The 22,386-nt window shown below is 38.0% G+C and overlaps 1 protein-coding gene across 21 annotated transcripts in view; it reads left to right on the plus strand.

The window, feature by feature from the left end:
• Nucleotides 1-21,229, plus strand: part of PTPRD (protein tyrosine phosphatase receptor type D) — a 2,314,079-nt gene extending 2,292,850 nt beyond the window's left edge. For all 21 annotated transcript variants that reach the window (XM_055294262.2, XM_063609868.1, XM_063609869.1 and 18 more), the window contains 3 exons: nt 2,746-2,900; nt 15,475-15,610; nt 17,507-21,229. In XM_055294262.2, the coding sequence (XP_055150237.1) occupies nt 2,746-2,900; nt 15,475-15,610; nt 17,507-17,575 (360 nt within the window). In that variant the 3' untranslated portion in view covers nt 17,576-21,229. The remainder of the gene's footprint in view (nt 1-2,745; nt 2,901-15,474; nt 15,611-17,506) is intronic.
• Nucleotides 21,230-22,386: the final 1,157 nt, after the last annotated feature.

Raw genomic sequence — 22,386 nt, forward strand, 5'->3', positions numbered from 1 at the left:
TACCCAGTAGTCATTCAGGAGCAGGTTGTTCAGCTTCCATGTAGTTGTGTGGTTTTGAGTGTTTTTTTAATCATGAGTTCTAATTTGATTGATTGCACTGTGGTCTAAGAGACCGTTTGTTATGATTTCCATTCTTTTGCATTTGCTGAGGAGCGTTTTACTTTCAATTATGTGGTCAGTGTTTGTTAGAATAAGTGCAATGTGGTGTTGAGAAGCATGTGTATTCTCTTGATTTGGGGTGGAGAGTTCTGTAGATGTGTATTACGTCTACTTAGTCCAGAGCTGAGTTCAAGTCCTGAATGTCCTTGCTAATGTTCTGTCTCATTGATCTGTCTGATATTGACAGTGGGGTGTTAAAAAGTCTCCCACTATTATTGTGTGGGAGTCTAAGTCTCTTTGTAGGTCTCTAAGAACTTGCTTTATGAATCTGAGTGTTCCTGTATTGGGTTCACATATATTTAGGATAGTTAACTCTTCTCTTCTTTGTCCATTGATCCCTTTGCCATTATGTAATGACCTTCTTTGTCTCTTTTGAACTTTGTTGGTTTAAAGTCATCAGTTTTGTCAGAGAGAGACTAGGATTCCAACCCCTGCTTTTTATTTTGCCTTCCATTTGCTTGGCAGATCTTCCTCCATCCCTTTATGTTGAGCCTATGTGTATCTCTGCGTGTGAGAGAGATGGGTCGTCTCAATAGAGCACACTGATGGGTCTTCAATCTTTATCCAGTTGGCCAGTCTGTGTCTTTTAATTGGGGCATTTAGTCCATTTACTAAGGTTAATATTGTTATATGCAAATTTGATCCTGTCATTATGATGCTGGCTGGTTATTTTGCCCGTTAATTGATGCAGCTTCTTCATAGCATCGATGGTCTTTACAATTTGGTATGTTTTTGCAGTGGCTGGTACCGGTTCTTCCTTTCCATATTTAGTGCTTCCTTCAGGAGCTCTTGTAAGGCAGGCCTGGTGGTGACATAATCTCTCAGCATTTGCTTTTCTGTAAACGATTTTATTTCTCCTTTGCTTATGAAGCTTAGTTTGGCTGGATATGCAATTCTGGGTTGAAAATTAATTACAGTATTGTTAAACAGGTAATCTTTAAACGAAGTCAGGCAGTCTTTCTGCCAAATAGAAGGCATTTGCATACATGACCTCTTCTTGCTATTAAAAGCAACTGTGGTCAGAAATGAAATCCCCAGGACATTCAGAGGAGAAGAAATCTGTATTACCTAGCCTCTGGGTCTCCTTCCTGTGCTTTCCAAATCTTTTCCGGAAACAGAGGAAAGTAAATCATGCTTCCGTGGTAACCATCCATAAGGTACTTATGGGGCCAAATAGTTTTCTCTATTTCTCAGTATTCCCACACATTTGGTGTCATCTTCCCGTTTACCTCCATCCCCAAATAACATCAGTCAGGAATCTGGCATGTGCCTGTGAAAACCACCAGGCGAGGCGATGAGTGCTCATCTCACGTTGAGATCCTCTCTCTTCTCATATGAGTGAATGATAAAGATTGAGTCCCTTTTCACTTACCCAGAACCTTGGGAACGTGCACACATGTATCTAAAAAAACTTTGATGGGGAAATATGTGTTAACGAAAACAGAGAGGAGGAACAAGTTGAAGCCTCTTTAGTGAGAAGAGACCATTTAGGAGTAGTACCTCTTCAAATGAGATCAGTCTCTGTAAGCTTGGATTATTTCTCTCTGCTGATGAGTCAGGGGAGAAGGTTGATGATGGGCAATGTATTATTTCTGCTTCTATAAACAGAGGCTCCCTTCCAGTTTTCTTGTACTTTTAGAAACACCTTAAATTTCCACAAGGAATCAGAAATGCCTTAGTGTCTTCATTTCCACCCAGATAGATAGATATACTTCATGAGTCAGAGCAATTTTACCTAATCACTCTAAAAAACAAAGACTGCTCTTTCTTACATCTGGCTTTTTTTTCTACCTTTTGGTTTATCTATGTTAAAGCCCCCCACAGACTGTTAATTCCTGTGGTCAGCCAGGGAGAGCTCTTTTTCAGAAAAGGGCATTTGTTTGCTAATAGTCCTTGATATCCTTGAGGGAATGCTTTACTTCCCACTTAACAGCACAGTCACATGGTTCATGCTATGTCCCCTGCCATGGCTAGAAATTGTATTCCTCTGAGACATGGGGGGCATCCAGGTTAACAGCAACTACCGGGTTTGTGTCAGATACTTTTTAAATTTCACCATTTGTCATTTGACAATGTTAGAAATACGCAAGCACAGCAGATGTGAAGTTATTGTGACAACTGCAAAAGCTCTGGTCTGGATGACATGCCTAGGTGCTTGTTTCAGTATTACAAAGTGATTGATTGATTGATTGATTAGTTTCTGAAATTTTTGAAATGGAGTATATATGTTCCATTTCGGAAGGAATGCAGACGTGATCAATGGTTGGTTACGAACCCAAACTTTGGGTCTCAGAAGCATTTGCTAATAGGGGAACTATGTGGCTATTTACTGACGAGAACCAGGTTTTTAACTGGGCACTGCAAGAGTAAATAAATTTCTGATTTAAAGGTATGTGAGTGAGTGTGGACAATATTCATAGCAGATAAACATACATAACGAAGTAAGTTTCTAGTTAAACATGTTCCTAACTTTTTCTACCCTTTTTGTTTTTGGGAAATAAAAATGATTGCTCTTGTGGTCTGTACGCTTGCTGAATCCTCCTGGCATCTTCCTTTGTGGCTGGGTATGTGGCTTTCCTTCTAAAGGACGGCCAGTCCCGAACAGTAAGGCAGTTCCAGTTCACTGACTGGCCAGAGCAAGGAGTGCCAAAGTCCGGAGAAGGATTTATTGACTTCATCGGCCAAGTCCATAAAACAAAAGAGCAGTTTGGCCAAGATGGACCCATTTCAGTCCATTGCAGGTAAGTTACAATTCAAGAATGGTAAGTAAATTTCTGTTTGTGATTAAAGCAGTGATAACTGTGAAAATACGTGGTGATGTTTCTTCATTGTCTGTACACAATTTTTGGAGCAAGTAAGTTTGCTTATTTGAAATTTTATTCTTGGCAGTGTATTATGAAACTTACTTAAAGCAGGATTGATTTCTCTTTCTTTTCATAAAGTGACAATAACCAGAGGAAAATGTTTATCCCCAAAATTTGCTTTCTATTAGACAAACCAAATTACCAATTTTACCTTAATGGGAATTGTCGGTACCTCCCCTAGTAATAATTTGTTCTGTTAATCATTTCATATTTGCTTTTGCTTTCATAGCAATGCACTGATAACTGTCTTTCTCTTGTGTTTGTCTTTGTGAAGAACTCATGAATAGCTATCAATCAATCAAATCTTAATGACAATACTAATTCCTGCCAGTCCATAAGTGCTTAGTGTGGTACCTCAGTTAAAAAATGCAATTTGCTTGAAAATTGTTGCTATATCAGAAAATGAAGCACCTTCAAGTTAATTATTTTCAATAGTTTCTAGAGCATTTTATAACTCAAGTCATTGAAGTTAATAGAAATAGCAAGTAAATGGTTCAGACATTCACCATAAATTTAGTGTTTTTGGAAGTTGCTATGCAAAAACCTGCTAACAAAAGCAATTCACCGAATTTTATTTATTTTTTGTATCCTATTCGTTTATTTAAACTTTTAATTTCAAAATAATTACAAATTCACTAAAAGCTAAAACAACAACAACAAAAAAACCAGGAGGTCTTATACACTCTTTACGCAGTTCCCTGAAGTTAGTTAGCATCTTCCTAACTATAAGAAAATATCAAAACCAGGAAATTGGCAATGGTATACATAGAGCTTATTAACACACAAGCATAACTTATTACAGTCTAATCATACCAAAGCTTTGCTACTTTGTTGAGTGTAGATACCTTAGTTCCCTGTAAGTCCTATTACCCTGACTGCCTGCTTTTAAGAATACAGTTGTTTTAAGTACCACATCAGATAATGTCACAATTTTCCCTTTGAATACCAAACATGATGTAAAAAATTGATACGAAGGAAAGTCTATCCTATTTAACAGTGTTTTTACTCATTCTATCAATCATTCTTCTTTCCTTTCTGAAGTTCAAAATCGTTTCCATTAGCCATGCTTTAAAGGTAGGTCTCCTGAAACAAACTCTCCAAGTTTTTAGGTTTTAGGGTACATATGCACAATGTGCAGGTTTGTTACATATGTATCCATGTGCCGTGTTGGTGTGCTGCACCCATTAACTCGTCATTTAGCATTAGGTATAGCTCCTAATGCTGTCCCTCCTCACTAATATATTTTAGGGTTCTAGCAACTTGACATCTAAATTGCTAATCTTTTTATGGTGAAACTCTTGAGTGAGTTTATTAAAAAATACATTTTGCTTCAGCACATCAAAGAAAAGAAAACTACAGTTCTTTATGACATCTATAGTTCTTTATGACATAGAAGGCAGGGTCTCAAAATAGGACAAATACTAGACTTGGGCTAAGATATCTGTGTTCTAGTCTCAATGCTATTACTTGGCTCTATGATAATGAAGTTTCTCTAGACCTCAGTTATCTTAGCTGATGTTTAAAGTCCTTTCTAGCATCCTTTGTTTCTCAGGCATGTTATAAGAAGCAAACCTTTATCTACGTACATTTGCTTTCTATTGAGTTATTAAACATAACATTCTTTGCAAACCAACCAAAGAGCATGTAGGAAATGACACATGGAATCAAATAGAGGCCTACCTCAGAGATGTTATGGGAGTTTAGTTCCAGATTACCACAATGAAATATATATCACAATAAAGGGAGTCACACATATTTTTTGGTTTCCCACTGCATATAAAAAGTTGTGTTTACTTTATACTGTAGTCTATTTAGTGTGCAATAGCATTATGTCTCAACAACAATGTACTTACAAGAGCTGGAAAGATGGCTGAATAGGAGCAGCTCCAGATTGACGCAGAAGGCAGGTGATGTCTGCATTTCCCATTGCATCTCATTGGGACTGGTTGGACAGTGCGTGCAGCCCACAGAGGGCGAGCCAAAGCAGGGCATGGCGTTGCCTACCGAGGAAGCACAAGGGGTCAGGGGATTTCCCTTTCCTAGCCAAGGGAAGCCATGAGAGACTGTACCACAAGGAACAGTACACTCTGGCCCAGATACTGCACTTCTCCCACAGTCTGTCTTTGCAACTGTTAAACCAGGAGATTCCCTCCAGTGCCTGGCTTGGTGGGTCCCACCCCTATCCCACCCCAACAGAGCCCAGCAAGATAAAATCCACTGGCTTGAAAATCTCACTGCTAGCACAGCTGTCTGAGGTCGACCTGGGACATTCGAGCTTGGTGAGGGGAGGGGTGTCTGCCATTGCTGAGGCTAGAGTAGGCTGTTTTACCCTCACAGTGTAAACAAAGCCGGCAGGAAGTTCAAACTGGGCTGAGTCCACCGCAGCTCAGTAAGGCCAGCTGCCTCTCTAGATTACTCCTTTCTGGGCAGGGCATCTCTGAAAAAAAAGACAGCAGCCCCAGTCACAGACTTACAGATAAAACCCCCATCTCACTCGGACAGAGCACCTGGGGGAAGGGGCAGCTAATGGGTAAAGCTTCAGCAGACTGAAACATCCCCACCTGGCAGCTCTGATGAGAGCAGCAGTTCTCCCAGTACAGTGTTCCAGCTCTGATAAGGGACAGACTCTCTCCTCAAGTGGGTCCCTGACCCCCCAAGTATCCTGACTGGGCAACACCTCCCAGTAGGGGCTGACAGATACCTCATATAGGAGAGCACTGGCTGGCATCTGGCAGGTGCCTCTCTGGGATGGAGCTTCCAGAGGAAGGAACAGGCAGCAATCATTGCTGTTCTGAAGCCTCTGCTGATTGATTGATAATACCAAGGCAAAAAGCATCTGGAATGGACCTCCAGCAAACCTGCAGCAGAGAGGCCTGGTTGTTAGAAGTAAAATAACAAACAAAGGAATAGCAGGTCCACCCAGAGACCCCATCTGAAGGTCACCATCATCAAAGGCCAAAGGTAGATAAATCCATGAAGATGGGGAGAAACCAGCATAAAAAGGCTGAAAATTCCAAAAACTAGAATGCCTCTTCTCCTCCAAAGGATCACAACTCCTCGCCAGCAAGGGAACAAGACAGGACAGAGAATGAGTTTGACAAATTGACAGATGTCAGCTTCAGAAGGTGGGTAATAACAAACTCCTCCAAGCTAAAGGACCATGTTTTACTAATTTAATGCAAGGAAGCTAAGAACCTAGAAAAAAGGTTACAGGAATTGCTAACTAGAATAAGCAGTTTAGAGAACATAAATGACCTGATGGAGCTGAAAAACACAGCACGAGATCTTCGTGAAGCATACACAAGTATCAACAGCCAGATCAATCAAGTGGAAGAACGGATATCAGAGATTAAAGAACAACTCAATGAAATAAAGCATGAAGACAAGATTAGAGAAAAAAGAAAGAGTGAAAAGAAATGAACAAAGCCTCCAAGAAATATGGGACTATACGAAAAGACCAAATTTACGTTTGATTGGTTTACCTGAAAGTGAAAGGGAGAATGGAACCAAGTTGGAGAAAACTCTTATCCAGAAGAACTTCCCCAACCTAGCAAGACAGGCCAACATTCAAATTCAGGAAATACTGAGAACACCACTAAGATACTCTTTGAGAAGAGCAACCCTAAGACACATAATCATCAGATTCACCAAGGTTGAAGTGAAGGAAAAAATGTTAAGGGCAGCCAGAGACAAATGTCAGCTTGCCCACAAAGGGAAGCACATCAGACTAAAAAACAGCGGGTCTCTCGACAGCAACCCTACAGGCCAGAAGACCGTGGGGGCCAATATTCAACATTCTTAAAGAAAAGAAGAGAATTTTCAATCCAGAATTTCATATCCAGCCAAACTAAGTTTCATAAGTGAAGGAGAAATAAAATCCTTTACAGACAAGCAAATACTGAGAGATTTTGTCACCACCAGGCCTGCCTTATAAGAGTTCCTGAAGGAAGCACTAAACATGGAAAGGAACAACTGGTACCAGTCACTGCAAAAACATACATACCAAATTGTACAGACCATCGATGCTAGGAAGAAAAACTCCATCAATTAACAGGCAAATAACCAGCAAACATCATAATGACAGGATCAAATTCACACATAACCATATTAACCTTAAATGTAAATGGGCTAAATGCCCCAATTAAAAGACTCGGACTGGCCAATTGGATAAAGAGTGAAGATCCATCAGTGTGCTGTATTCAGAGACCCATCTCACATGCAAAGACACACATAGGCTCAAAATAAAGGGATGGAGGAATATTTACCAAGCAAATGGAAAGCAAAAAAAAGCATAGGATGCAATCCTAGTTTCTGATAAAACAGACTTTAAACCAACAAAGAAGGGCATTACGTAAAGGGATCAATGCAATAAGAAGAGCTAAGTATCCTAAATATATAGGAACCCTCTACAGGAGCACGCGGATTCATAAAGCAAGTTCTTTTTTTTTTTTTTTTTGAGACGAGGTCTTGCTCTTTTGCCCAGCCCGGAGTGCAGTGGTGCAATCTCGGCTCACAGCAATCTCCGCCTCCCGGGTTCACGCCATTCTCCTGCCTCAGCCTCCTGAGTAGCTGGGACTACAGGTGCCTGCCACTGCGCCCAGCTAATTTTTTGTATTTTTTTTTTTTTAGTAGAGACGGGGTTTCACCTTGTTAACCAGGATGGTCTCGATCTCCTGACCTCGTGATCCGCCCGCCTCGGCCTCCCAAAGTGCTGGGATTACAGGCGTGAGCCACCGCGCCTGACCATAAAGCAAGTTCTTTAGAGACCTACAAAGAGACTTAGACTCCCATACAATAATACTGGGAGACTTTAACACCCCACTGTCAACATTAGACAGATCCATGAGACAGAAAATTAGCAAGGACATTCGGGACTTGAACTCAGCTCTGGACCAAGCAGACCTAATACACATCTACAGAACTCTCCACCCAAATCAACAGAATATACATTCTTCTCAGCACCGCATTGCACTTATTCTAAAATTGACCACATAATTGGAAGTCAAACACTCCTCAGCAAATGCAGAAGAACAGAAATCATAACAAACAGTCTCTGAGACCACAGTGCAATCAAATTAGAACTCACTCAGGATTAAGAAACTCACTCAAAACCACACAACTACATGGAAGCTGAACAACGTGCTCCTGAATGACTGCTGCGTAAATAACAAAATGAAGGCAGAAATAAAGAAGTTCTTTGAAACCAATGAGAACAAAGACACAGTGTACCAGAATCTCTGGACACACTTAAAGCAGCGTGTAGAGAGAAATTTATAGCACTACATGCCCACAAGAGAAAGCAGGAAAGATCTAAAATCGACACCCTAACATCACAGTTAAAAGAACTAGAGAAGCAAGAGCAAACACATTGAAAAGCTAGCAGAAGGCAAGAAATAACTAAGATCAGAACAGAACTGAAGGAGATACAGACACAAAAAAACCCTTCAAAAAATCAATGAATGAATCCAGGAGCTGACTTTTGGAAAAGATCAACAAAATAAATAGAACTCTAGCCAGACTAATATAGAAGAATCAAATAGATACAATAAAAAATGATAAAGGGGAAATCACCACTGATCCCAACGAAATACAAACCATCAGAGAATACTATCAACACCTCTATGCAAATAAACTAGAAAATCTAGAAGAAATGGATAAATTCCTGGACACATACACCCTCCCAAGACTAGACTAAACCAGGAAGATGTCGATTCTCTGCATAGACCAATAATAAGTTCTGAAATTGAGGCAGTAATTAATAGCCTAGCAACCAAAAAAAGTCCAGGACCAGACAAATTCTACCAGAGGTACCAAGAGGAGCTGGTACCATTCCTTCTGAAACTATTCCAAACAATAGAAAAAGACGGACTCCTTCCTAACTCATTTTATGAGGCCAGCATCATCCTGATATCAAAACCTGGCAGAGACACAACAAAAAAGAAAATTCCAGGCCAATATCCCTGATGGACATCGATGCAAAAATCCTCAATACAATACTGGCAAACTGAATCCAGCAGCACATCAAAAAGCTTATCCACCACGATCAAGTCAGCTGCATCCCTGGGATGCAAGGCTCGTTCAACATATACAAATCAATAAATGTAATCCATCAGATAAAGAGAGCCAGTGACAAAAACCACATGATTATCTCAATAGACGCAGAAAGGGCCTTTGACAAAATTCAACACCACCTTGTGCTAAAAACTCTCAATAAACTAGGTATTGATGGAACGTATCTCAAAATAAGAAGAGCTATTTATGACAAACCCACAGCCACTATCATACAGAATGGGCAAAAACTGGAAACACTCCCTTTGGAAAGTAGCACAAGACAAGGATGCCCTCTCTCACTGCTCCTATTCAACATAGTGTTGGAAGTTCTGGCCAAGGCAATCAGGCAACAGAAAGAAATAAAGAGTATTCAATTAGGAAAAGAGGAAGTCAAATTGTCCCTGTTTGCACATGACAAGATTATATATTTAAAAAATCTCATCATCTCATCCCAAAATCTCCTTAAGCTGATAAGTAACTTCAGCAAAGTCTCAGGACACAAAATCAATGTGCAAAAATCACAGGCATTCCTATACACCAATAATAGAGAGCCAAATCGTGAGTGAACTCCCATTCACAACTGCTACAAAGAAAATAAGATACCTAGGAATACAACTAACTAACAAGGAATGTGAAGGACCTCTTCAAGGAGAACTACAAACCACTGCTCAAAGAAATAAGAGAGGACACACACAAATGGAAGAACATTCCATGCTCATGGATAGGAAGAATCAATATCATGAAAATGGCTATACTGCCCAAGGTAATTTATAGATTCAATGTCATCCTCATCAAGCTACCAATGACTTTCTTCACAGAATGGGAAAAAACTACTTTAAATTTGATATGGAACCAAAAAAGAGCCCACAAACCCAAGACAATCCTAACCGAAAAGAACAAGGCTTGAGGCATCATGCTACCTGACTTCAAACAAGGCTACAGTTACCAAAACAGCATGGTACTGGTACCAAAACAGATATATAGACCAATGGAACAGAACAGAGGCCTCAGAAGTAACGCCTTACATCTGCAAACATCTTACCTTTGACAAACCTGAGGAAAAACAAGAATGGGGAAAGGCTCCTCTATTTAATAAATGGTGTTGGGGAAACTGGCTAGCCATATGCAGAAAACTGAAACTGGATCCCTTCCTTATACAAAAATTAACTCAAGATGGATTAAAGACTTAAACCTAAGACATAAAACTGTAAAAACCCTAGAAGAAAATCTAGGCAATACCATTCAGGACATAGGTATACACAAAGACTTCAGGACTAAAACACCAAAAGCAATGGCAACTAAAGCCAAAATTGACAAATGGGATCTAATTAAACTAAAGAGCTTCTACACAGCAAAAAAAACTACCATCAGAGTGAACAGGCAACCTACAGAATGGGAGGAAATTTTTGCTATCTATGCATCTGACAAAGAGCTAATAACCAGAATCTACAAGGAACTTAAACAAATTTACAAGAAAACAACAACCTCATCAAAAAGTGGGCGAAGGATATGAAGAGACACTTCTCAAAAGAAGACACTGATGCAGCAGACAAACATAGGAAAAATGATGCTATCACTGGTCATTAGAGAAATGCAAATCAAAACCACAATGAGATACCATCTTACACCAGTTAGAATGGCGATCATTAAAAAGTCAGGAAACAACAGATGCTGGGGAGTATGTGGAGAAATAGGAATGCTTTTACACTGTTGGTGGGTGTGTAAGTTAGTTCAACCATTGTGGAAGACAGTTTGGTGATTCCTCAAGGATCTAGAACCAGAAATACCATTTAACCCAGCAATCCCATTACTGAGTGTATACCCAAAGGATTATAAATCATTCTACTATAAAGACACATGCACACGTATGTTTATTGTGGCACTATTCACAATAGCAAAGACTTGTAACCAACCCAAATGTCCATCAATGATAGACTGGATAAAGAAAATGTGGCACGTATACACCATGGAATACTATGCAGCCATAAAAAAGGATGAGTTCATGTCCTTTGCAGGGACATGGATGAAGCTGGAAACCATCATTCTCAGCAAACTAACACAGGAACAGAAAATCAAACAGCGCATATTCTCACTTATAAGTGGGAGTGGAAAAGTGAGAAGACGTGGACGCAGGGAAGCGAACATCACACACCAGGGCCTGTCGGGGTGGGGGGTGGGGGGCTGGGGGAGGGATAGCATCAGGAGAAATACCTAATGTAGATGATGGATTGATGGGTTCAGTAAACCACCATGGCGCATGTATACCTACGTAACAAACCAGCACGTTTTTCTCATCTACCCCAGAACTTAAAGTATAAAGAAAAAAAAAAATGCTAATCATCATCTGAGCCTCTGGTAAGTTGTATTCTTTTTGCTGGTAGAGGGTTGTGCCTTGAGGTTGATGGCTGCTGACTAATCGATGGGCAGTGGTTTCTGAAGGGTGAGGTGGCTGTAGCAATTTCTCAAAAGAAAATGAAGTTTGCCACATCAAGTGACTAAGTGACAAAGTCAAGCGCCTTCTCTGCACCATGCAATGTTGTTTGATAGCATTTTACTCACAGTAGAACTTCTTTCAAAATTGGAATCATTCCTCTGCAACCCTGCTGCTTTTCTATTAACTTTATATACTATTCTAAATCTTTTGTTGTCATTTCCACAGTGTTCACAGCATCTTCATGAGTATATTCCATCTTGAGAAACCACTTTCTTTGCTCATCCATAAGAAGCAACTCCTCATGTATTCAGGTTTTATCATGAGATTGTAGCAATTCAGTCACATCTCCTGGCTCTTCTAGTTCTAGTTATCTTGCTATTCCACCATTTTTGCAATTTCTTCCTCTACTGAAGTCTTGAACCCCTGAAAGTCATCCATGAAGATTGGAATCAACTTCTTCCACACTCCTGTTAATGTTGATAATTTGATCTTCTCCCACGAACCACATATGTTTTTAATGGCATATAGAATGGTGAATTACTTCCAGTAAATTTTCAATTTACTTTGCCCAGACCTGTCAGAGAAATCACTATCTATAGAATGTATAGCCTTATAAAATGTAGTTCTTAAATAACAAAACTTGAAAGTTGAAATTCCTCTTTGATCCATTGGACTGCAGAATCAATATTGTATTCGCAGGCATGAAAACATTAATCTCCTTGTACATTCCATCAGAGCTCTTGGGTGACAAGGTATGTTGTCAATGAGCAGTATTATCTTGAAAAGAATCTTTTATTCTAAGCAGTACGTCTCAAGAGTGGCCTTAAAATATTCAGTAAACCATGCTATAAACAGATGTGTTGTCATCCATGCTTTCTTGTTCCATTTATAGAACTGGGCTATTTGGTACAAGAGGTCGAGCTTTCAGCCTGTCTTGATGTTCAACATGCCTTCCTTACTAAAACTTAATTATTTCAAGCTTTTCACTTAAAGTGAGAGATGTATAACTCTTCCTTTCACTTGAGTATATTTAGTGTAATTCTTGAGAGCCCTAGGATTTTCAAATGGTAAATGAGCTTTGGCTTCAGCTTTAAGTCACCAGCTGCATGAGCCCCTAACAAGAGAGTCAGCCTGTTGTTTGAAGTTCTGAAGTCAGGCATTGACTCCTCCTCTATAGCTATCAAAGTCTTAGATGACAACTTCTTCCAATATAATGATGTTTGTCTACATTGAAGATCTGTTTTTTAATGTAGCCACCTTCATCAATGATCTTAGCTAGATCTTCTGGATACTTTGCTACAGCTTCTGTAACAGCACTTACTGCTTCACCTTGCACTTTTATGTTATAGGGTTGGCTTCCTTCCTTAAACCTCATAAGCCAACCTCTGCTAACTTCAAACTTTTCTTCTGTAGCCTCCTCACCTCTCAGCCTTCATAGAATTGAAGAGAGTTAGGGCCTTGCTCTGGCCTAGGCCTTGATTTAAGGGAATGTTGTAAATGATTTGATCTTCTATCCAGACCTTTAAAACTTTCTTCATATCAGCAGTAAAGCTGTTCTACTTCCTTGTCATTCATGTATTCACTGAAGTAGCACTTTTAATTTCCTTCAGGAACTTTTTGCATTCACAACTAGGCTGTTTGGTGCAGGAGGCCTAGCTTTCAGCACATCTGGGCTTTAAGCTTAATTATTTCTAGCTTGTGACTTAAAGTTAGTTAGATACACGTGACTCTCCCTTTCACTTGAACACTTCGAGGCCATTGTAGGGTTATTAACTGGCCTAATTTCAATATTGTTGTGTCTCAAGGAATAGAGAGGCCTGAGGAGAAAAAGACAGATGGGGAAACTGCTGGTTGGTGGAGCAGTCATAACACACACATTTGTCAATTAAGTGTTTGTTGTCTTATGGTCATGGTTCATGGCACCCCAAACCAACTGCAGTAGTAACATGAAAGATCAATGATCACAGATCACTTTAACAGATATAATAGTATGAAAAAATTTGAAATATTACAAGAATTACCAAACTGCTACACAGAGACGCAAGCTGAGTATGTGCTGGTGGAAAAATAGCACCAATATACTTGTTCGATGCAAGATTGACACAGACATTCAATTTGTGAAAAACACAGTATCTGCAAAACTCCATAAAGTATAGCACAACAAAACAGTGTATACCCATATTCAGAAAAAGTAGATGGTATATATTGGGATTGAATTACCTGGATATTTCTTTTAACTTTACTCATAATTTGCCCAAATGCTAATTTAAACTTTTCTAAAATAATCTCTCAGGAAAAGAGTATCTTTAATACATCTTCTTAACTTTAGGCATCCTTATATGTATAGGTACATAAATGTGTTATGTGTGCATGTTCTCATTGTTTTTGTCATAAAATAATTTTAATATTCCTTTAGTATAATGCGAAAGGAATTGTGATGCATATACCTAATATATATGTAGATATACACATATACACACACATAGAAGACTTCTATATATTTTCTCTTCTATAGAAATGTTCTGAAAATACCACTTTTCTTATTTATAACTTATTAAACTAAGATGATAAAACCAATACATCGAAAAGTTGTAAGTCCAATGTCTGTTCTTTTTTTGAAAATACTTAGTCGAAAGTAACCCAATGTTTTTGTTACATTCGAGCTATCAAATTAAGGTAAGATGGACTCTGGAGTACCTAGACCATTCAACAAAAAGATAATAAATCTTAGTTCTCACAACTAAGAGAGACTTTCAGGGTTAAAAGGGACCTTCAAGATCATGTGCTTCATCTTAACAGAAGGCTTCACTGCTACTAGACATCTTCAATCACTTCTTAAAGACTGACTCCGCATGGATTTTCAAACCTCACTTAACATTTCTGTTTAGACTGTAGAAATCCCATTTATAAAGGGACACACTATTTATATATGCCTGTCAGCTACATCCTCCAGTAAATGAATCCATCTATTTTCTACAGCCCGTGCCCAAGTGTTACACATGCTGTTTAATTAGGATCCAGACATGCAGGGATTTTTCAGATTATTCACTGTTTCCCTCATTATCTAAACTTCCCAATGCTTTCCTACATAAGTAAGTGCACAAGAGCTATGAATTAATTTTCTTTCTTGCTACCGTGAAGATTCTGGAATTATCTTAAAACAATGAAGACAACACAGAGAAACTCAGAACCTCTCTAATGTGGTTTTACTTGCTGATCATGTAAAAATGGTAGACAAGTTTAGAGATCAATGGCTCTTAACCATTTTTTTTTAAGATTAGAGACCCCTGTGAGAATCTGTTGAAAGTTCTAAATCTCAAGAAATAAGAAAACAACATAGTATTTACTTCGTGTGTACGTACACTTACAGGACAGTCATAAACCCTCCTGAAGACTAAGTGAAAATCACATATATACCGTTATAGCATCTGTTTTCTCATAATAAAACCAGTGTAAACATTTGACTAGTTAGTTATAGACAAATACGTTTAGGTTATGGGGCATCGCATATGTATTTTAAGTAACTGTAAAATGTGAACAATGTGATAGAAAAGTTGAAGATGCCAAATTCACTTCACCTTATTCTGAATTATTTCATACTTTAAAAATATCAAGTAGGCAGGTTCTAAATTTCAGAATCTCCATGAATATTATAAACCTATATGTTATTTACCCTTTTTTCTTTTCATTTGTTATGTTTCCTTGGTCTTTCTAAAATGGTATAAATCCTCACTGAAAAGACCTTTTATTAACTTACTCCTAACTACTTCATCCTCATTATCACATGCTGTTACAACTCAGTATCCCAAGAGTCATCATTTGATGAATGTGATACCATGTTTTCCTGAACATGGCTGTAAAGAGATATGGAGTGTGGAACCTGGTAGAAGTATGTCCACACCCAAGCAAATGTGGCCAAGACTGTGAGCATCTCACCCAGTAACGTTGCCTTTGTTATTGTGGCAGCGCGGGCGTTGGAAGAACTGGAGTCTTCATAACACTAAGCATTGTTTTGGAAAGAATGAGATATGAAGGAGTCGTAGATATCTTCCAGACTGTCAAAATGTTAAGAACACAACGACCAGCTATGGTACAGACAGAGGTGAGAAAATCTGTTGCATTTTTCACATCTCAAGAGCCCGCGTTTTGCTAGCCTGGACCTCCCAGAGTCCATACTCTCAATACCAGACACAAAATACTGTGGGGAAAGCATCAAACCGTTTAATAATGTCGAACCTCATTTTCCCCCATTTTAAATGGGGTGAGATTATCAGTATCTTAGTGTTGCTATAGAAATTATGTGAGATTATATGTTAGATTGAGCTATGTTAAATTTTACTACTGGACCATTTTTGACCAATAAAATGGCGATTTCATAAAATTCATTATATTCATAGTCCTATAGTGTATATTAAATATATAAATATATAGAAAGCATAATATTTAGTACATAATATAATCTCAGCCCATTTAACTTCTCCATTCTCCTTCTGTATGCCTACAGAGGTATCAGCTCTTCTATATTTCATGTCTTAACAATGGCCATTCAAAACATTTTGATTCGGGATAAGCCTAGAGGTATTATATTAGCCCCTCATTTCCCATTCCAATAATTAATATGGAAATTTGGATATTTCTCATAATAATAAGAGTTTGTGATAGGGCCAGTCTGGTCTATTGAGCATTCATTTCTAAAGATAATATTACTGATTGATAGAGTTTATGTTCTGCAAAAGGTCACCAAATTATACAACTTATATGTGTTCCTAAATTCATCATCCACAGTATCTTTCAGACTGATTTCAAAGTAGTGCAAGTGTTTGGCTTGCAATACTCAAAACATTAAGTCAGCCTGACAAACTTAATGGGTCTTGGGGGTTACAGAGGGAAATTGGACATTTAAAAAGCCTTAACACTTAGCCAAGCAACTTACTGTGACAGGATAGGAAAGTAAACACCATTTATTTTGCATTACCATTTTTATTATAGAAAAATGCACATTTAAGCAAAATAGAAACTATCTACTTTCAGCCTGATTGGCCACTGAAAATAGGTTTCTTTTATGGGGAAAATCCTACTTTTTCTCATCCCTGTAGAGATCTGTAAATTGTGATTTTTCCATCTCTCCAACAATGCTTCAATTTATTCCAATATGATAGTGTTCTTCGTTGTCTGAAAAAGGCCATGCTTCATACTGTTTTTTTTAGTGTGTGCCTTTCTAAAACAGACAACTAGCAATCACACAGAATTGGGCTGAATTTACAGGTATTTTTTGATGTGGGCAGCCAGTCTTGTGAAGTCGTTTTCAGGGATGAAAAGCTTGGAAGTCCAGTGCCCTGTGTAAGTGGATTTGTGTGCCTGGTGTGCTGTACCAGCTACCTTCTGGCTGTATATGAACATCATATGTAAGTGAAAGAGACAGCCAAAATATAGCTGAAATGACTGTGAGTGATTCTCATTGCAAGCTCTACTGTCCAAACATAATTTTTAAAAAAATTCAACTTCTGTTGGCAGTAGTTCAGAAGATAAGTAAATTCAGATTTTTCTCAGGACAGTTTGTGTCTGTGTCAGCCTCTCTTAAATATTTAAACTGAGAATTAGTTAGTTATCATGAATAAGCAGATCATTGTAAAGGATGACTTTCATCATTATCTGCTTATAAGGCATGTAAGAAGTTTATGTGTTCAATTGGTGATAATGGTTTGATACCACTGGGAAAACACTTGTCTGGGAAGGTAATGTTCACTCGACCTGGCACTGTTTGGAATTGGGAGACTGTTTTAGTCAAATTGACTGGCAGAGTTAATCAACACCCCATGTGGCTGCTTTTTCTTTGTTCACTATAACCAATCGGTCATTGGATTGGACCGATTGACGAAAGTAGTGATTTTGCCCCTATATAGATGTAATTTTGTTATCCAATATTGATTTTTATTTTTCTATTAAAATATGCTCATGGTCCCTTCTTTTGCTTCTCCCCATTCGTTGTCTCCTGCAGGATCAATATCAGTTTTGCTACCGAGCCGCACTAGAGTACCTGGGCAGCTTTGACCACTATGCAACGTAGAAACCCCTGACCCATTCTGGATTTTTACTGCAGGCCCTTCAATATCCATGGAGTCTCTTCTGAGCCATACAGGGCACTTGAGAAGTCCTTCTTAACTTCTAGCTAACAAATACTTAGTGGGACTATTACACACAAAACAAATTAAAAACAAATTATTCCAGGTGGACCAAGAATTCACAGTTTAATAATCTAACCTGAAAAATAATGAAGAGAATCCTGACTGATGAGGCATCTGAAGGATATTATTTACAGATACCTCAAGGATTCAAAATCAAGGGAAGAAGAAATCACAGCAAAGAACCACCATCTTATTCAGGATTGCTTGAAAGGTGCAAGGAGAAATTGCCAGAATGCTGCAGTTCAGCGCAAAATGTGTGCTGGTGTGGCTTCTCACAATGAAACAGACTCCGCTTTGACATCGCCCCTTCCCACCATACCGCTCATAATAACATTTTAGGGGGAAAAGGGGGGGAATGTTTAAAAAGAAAGAAAGTCCTTGATTTAGTTTTTTAGTATTGTAAAGATACTGCTGACCTGTGCTTCATTTCTAACTGTGTAAACTTTTTTTTAACAAAATGTATCATTCGATAAAGTGAATTTTAAAAAAGTTACATAACTCTTCATTTTTTATTTCCAAATCGTAGGTTTTTTTAAGCTGTAGAACTGTTATCTGTAATATCTTGCTGTAGAAATATCAAATCATTTGAAAATTTGCACATTTTTGTGCAAAACTCAATCTACAGTATCAGTCTCGTCAGATATATTAATTTTACACTTCTGTTCAGTTTTGATTGGTGAGAAAGTACCCATTCTCTTCAAATAATCAAAGATAAAATTATTATTTTGTTTTGTTTTTGGAATCAACAGGGAGGCGCAAAGTATAAAGTTGCTGCTAACATCATATATACATATATATCCATATTTTATAAGGGTGTCTATGTATATATAGTGTGTCCACAAGAAAAATAAATAGATATAGCTATCAGTCAGTTCTTCCATGATTTAGTTTTTTTAAACATAGAAAAGCTATTGTAAACATCTCTTTCCATTTATTCTTAATTTTTTGACATATTGGTATTTCTTTAAAGGGAAATGAGGAATGCACATCAGTGATTGTCAAACCTCACCCAATTTCCTACCCAATCTCCCCCCACCTAACCAAACCAATCAATCATATTCACAAATTCTGTTTTGTTAGGCTTCCAACAAAGTTCAATATTTCTAACACTCTAGTGCAATAAAAATTATTAAATAGCTAAGAGGTGTGCATGTGGGAAAGGTCAGTGCATATCCCTTTAGGAGGGGAGAATGTTGTAATATATCAGCTATTGAGTTGTTTAGAAAAAGTGTATTCAATCGTATATTGTCTATAGTATGTGCTATGAAATTTGCATTTATGATATGTAACAGGGGCAAAGCCAAATTCATGTTACTCTGTGCAGTCAGAAACATTTTGTGGCATACAGCATTCCTGGGAAGTGCTGTACTTTGTTTCGTTTTGGTTTTAGTTTTGCATTTAGAGTGCCTTATAATTGATGCCTATTTTAATAGCATTTCTTTTTAGCTTTTGGTTCGTGTTTCCATTCACTGTTCGTATCTGTTACTCTTCCTATTAAAGCATTATCTGTTTACCACATGTACAAAAACTCTTTGAATAATACGCATTCCTAGTTTTCGGCCAAGTCGGGGATGTTAGTGATTGTACCAGCCCAAAGCACTTGGATAATCAGGGCCCTTCTTCCTTTTATAATCGTCAACATCAGAAAATGCTACTTGTTTTATTTATATTCCCTTCCAAATCCTCTCTGGAACATGCAGTAACTGCACCAAACTGATTTTAGTAACAAATATCATTGGCAACTTTGGAATATATTTGATATTCCATTAGGATTTTTCTAAAAGGGGAAATAAACTATATATATATATATATATATATATATATATGTATCTTACCCCAAATTCTTCCAACATAATTTCTATAGGAAGCCATGGATGATGGCATAAGTTTGCCACATATTACATGATTTTAAATAATCCTCAAAATATCCAAGGAACTCTTAAAGAGTTTTGGTATGAGTATACTACTTTGGTTTAATTTTAGCTTCATGGATGTTCTGCATGGAAGGATTTTTGTTTTCCACATTTTCCCATTGCTAGCAGAGTGAAATCCAAGAGACCAAACATTTGCAAGCATTGTATTTGAGCACTTTTGTAAAAAACAAAGAAAAAGAAAAAAAAGAAAATATATATAATACTAAAAAAAAAAAAGTATCTAGAAGGCTACCTCAGAATGAGACTCTCTAACCTACATCAGAACCAGAGAAGAATGTGCACTATGTGGGTCTGTTATCATTTTCTTTTAGTTTGTATCTTTTTGGAGATTTATCCAAGTGCCAGATTACTCAGTGCTATAATTTTCTTTTAGTTAGTTAAACAAAGGGGGTCAGACAGACATTGCATCATCCACACATGCCTTGTTGGACATGTAGAATCCGATGGAGCATTGCACACCAGAATGATTGGCCAATGAGCAGCTTCTCTCCCTGAAACAAAAACTGCCCATTTGGCAAAGGGAAAGATGACAATAATCAGAAGAAGAAAATGAATGGGATGCATAGCATAGACGAACGAGGCGGAGACTATTGCGGGAATCTTACTGTTCAGGAGCTGTTCCTAGAACTAACTCCCTTACTGTCATTGATGTGCATTCCACTCTGTGCTTTTCTGTACAACCATTCAAGTTTTAATTTCCCAGGTAAACCATCTTTATCTGCCATTACCACAAGCTTTCAAGCTTCCAGTTATTTTCATCATCATAACCAGTACGGTGCTATTATTTACCTATGTACGTGTAGTTATGTATAATTTTGTAATTAGTTACAATGGTAAAAAAATCAAAATATATAAAAAGTGATTTGTACAGAACTTTATTTTAGCTCTTTTTTAAAAATGATTTGCATGGTTAGAAAACGGCGAGGACAGCCAGGGGAGGGAAGGGCCTCTAGGGAACTTTGCACTTTCTATACCTTTGTACTATGCACTGCCCTATTGATTCTACACCCAATAATGATATTACTTGAACCCATCTGTAAGAAACTGCTTCGGAAATTCATTTGTGTGTATGTAAATAACACAACATAGAAACAGGAAGGGAAAAAAGTCTGCAGTAATGCATGTATTTTTTTTCTTTCCTGTTTATTATTTTCGGTTTTGCTTTGTTTAAGTCCTTCCTTTTATTTTTAATTCCCTATTTGTTTTTCTTTTTGGGTTTTGGTTCCTTTTGGGTTTATGGGTGCCCTGATACTCCAGCAGAGATCAGAAGGCTACAGATCCATTCTATCCATCCGTTATGTGGCTTTGCCATCCCAGCTTGGAGTGTCTTTACAAAGATAATAACAGTTGTGTTCTTTGCTCTTGTTTTGGATGCATAGACTGAAAAATTTAAAAAAAATAACTTGTAAAATGGCTTGTTAAAAAATACAATTACCTCTAATTAGTAGTACGCGTAAATGTTTTACAGAATGAAAGGCGTGCTTTTTATTTTCTTACTTCGTTACATTGGTGGCGAAAGAAGTCTGTATGAAAATCAGTTCTTTGCTGACACAAGTTCCATTTGTTACAAATGAATTCTAATAAAAATGTCAGTGTTATGCAGCCCTGGCCTTTGCTTCTGTCCATGCAAGCACTTTGGTTTTGAACTGACTGTATGTTCTCTCTTCTGTTCTGGTTATCTAGTTAGTTCCTTGTACTAGTAATAATTCCGTTTACCGAGAGACTACTGTTTACAGATATCTACCTTGAGGTAAGCGCTTTTCACTGGTAAGCAAACAGAGACTCAGAGAAATAGTTTTTCCAAGTTCACAGAACAAAGAGAGAGGCATTGCTTTCATTCATATCAGAGATCATAGGCAATCTTTGGTGCTGTGGAAGATGACTACTATATAGAAATTTAAGTGCACAACTATATATATACATCTATATGTATGTACATATTTTCATCTTGAAACAACTTTCATGCACATAAAAATAGCGCCATAGTGTTAATTTATTCATACCTTTGGGAACACGGCTAAGAAAATACTTGGTTTGCGTTATTTATTCAGTAATTCAATATGATCAAGTACCAATAATGGGTCGGAATTGTTCTAGGTATTGGAAATGCAGCTCCGAACAAATGAGATACTGCTGCTGTTTGCATACAGACTACAGTCTACTGAGAGAGGTTGGCACTGAAGTAATAGTAACATCACATGGGACCAGTGCTATGAAGGAAAGTGTCGGATCCTTGAAGTTAGGACTTTCAATTGTGAGTGACAGAAAGTCTGACTCAAATTGGTCTACAGGAAAAGAAAGGCGTTAACTGACTCATGTATTAAAATATTAGGAATGGACTCATTTACTAAAAGAGTAGGAATACATCATCTTCAGGCATAACTGGATTCAGGGCTCAGGTGATGCCTTCAGGACATGATGTCTCTTCCCATCATCCAGCCTGATTTCTACTTTCACAGTTTCAGTTTTAAACTCCCTTTTTGTAGTCCCTGGAAGCTCTGGGATCGTAACACCGCAGAGCAGACAAGTGGAAGAGTTTATTTCCCCCAACAACACAATCAAAAGTCCTAGAATGGAGTGAATTCTTCTTGATCCTAATTGAACCTGTCTTGGGGTAAGTGATCATCTCAGGAACACAAGTATGGACAGAAGGCGAGAATGTGTGCATTGAGTTATTAAATCCAGAAGGGTTTAAGGTGGCTGTCGCTTTGCCAAACAGCAATGAATACTGTGGGACCAACAACTGGCTGCTGATCAGC

This window comes from Symphalangus syndactylus, chromosome 9 (assembly GCF_028878055.3).
Source record: "Symphalangus syndactylus isolate Jambi chromosome 9, NHGRI_mSymSyn1-v2.1_pri, whole genome shotgun sequence".
NCBI classification, from domain to species: domain Eukaryota; kingdom Metazoa; phylum Chordata; class Mammalia; order Primates; family Hylobatidae; genus Symphalangus; species Symphalangus syndactylus.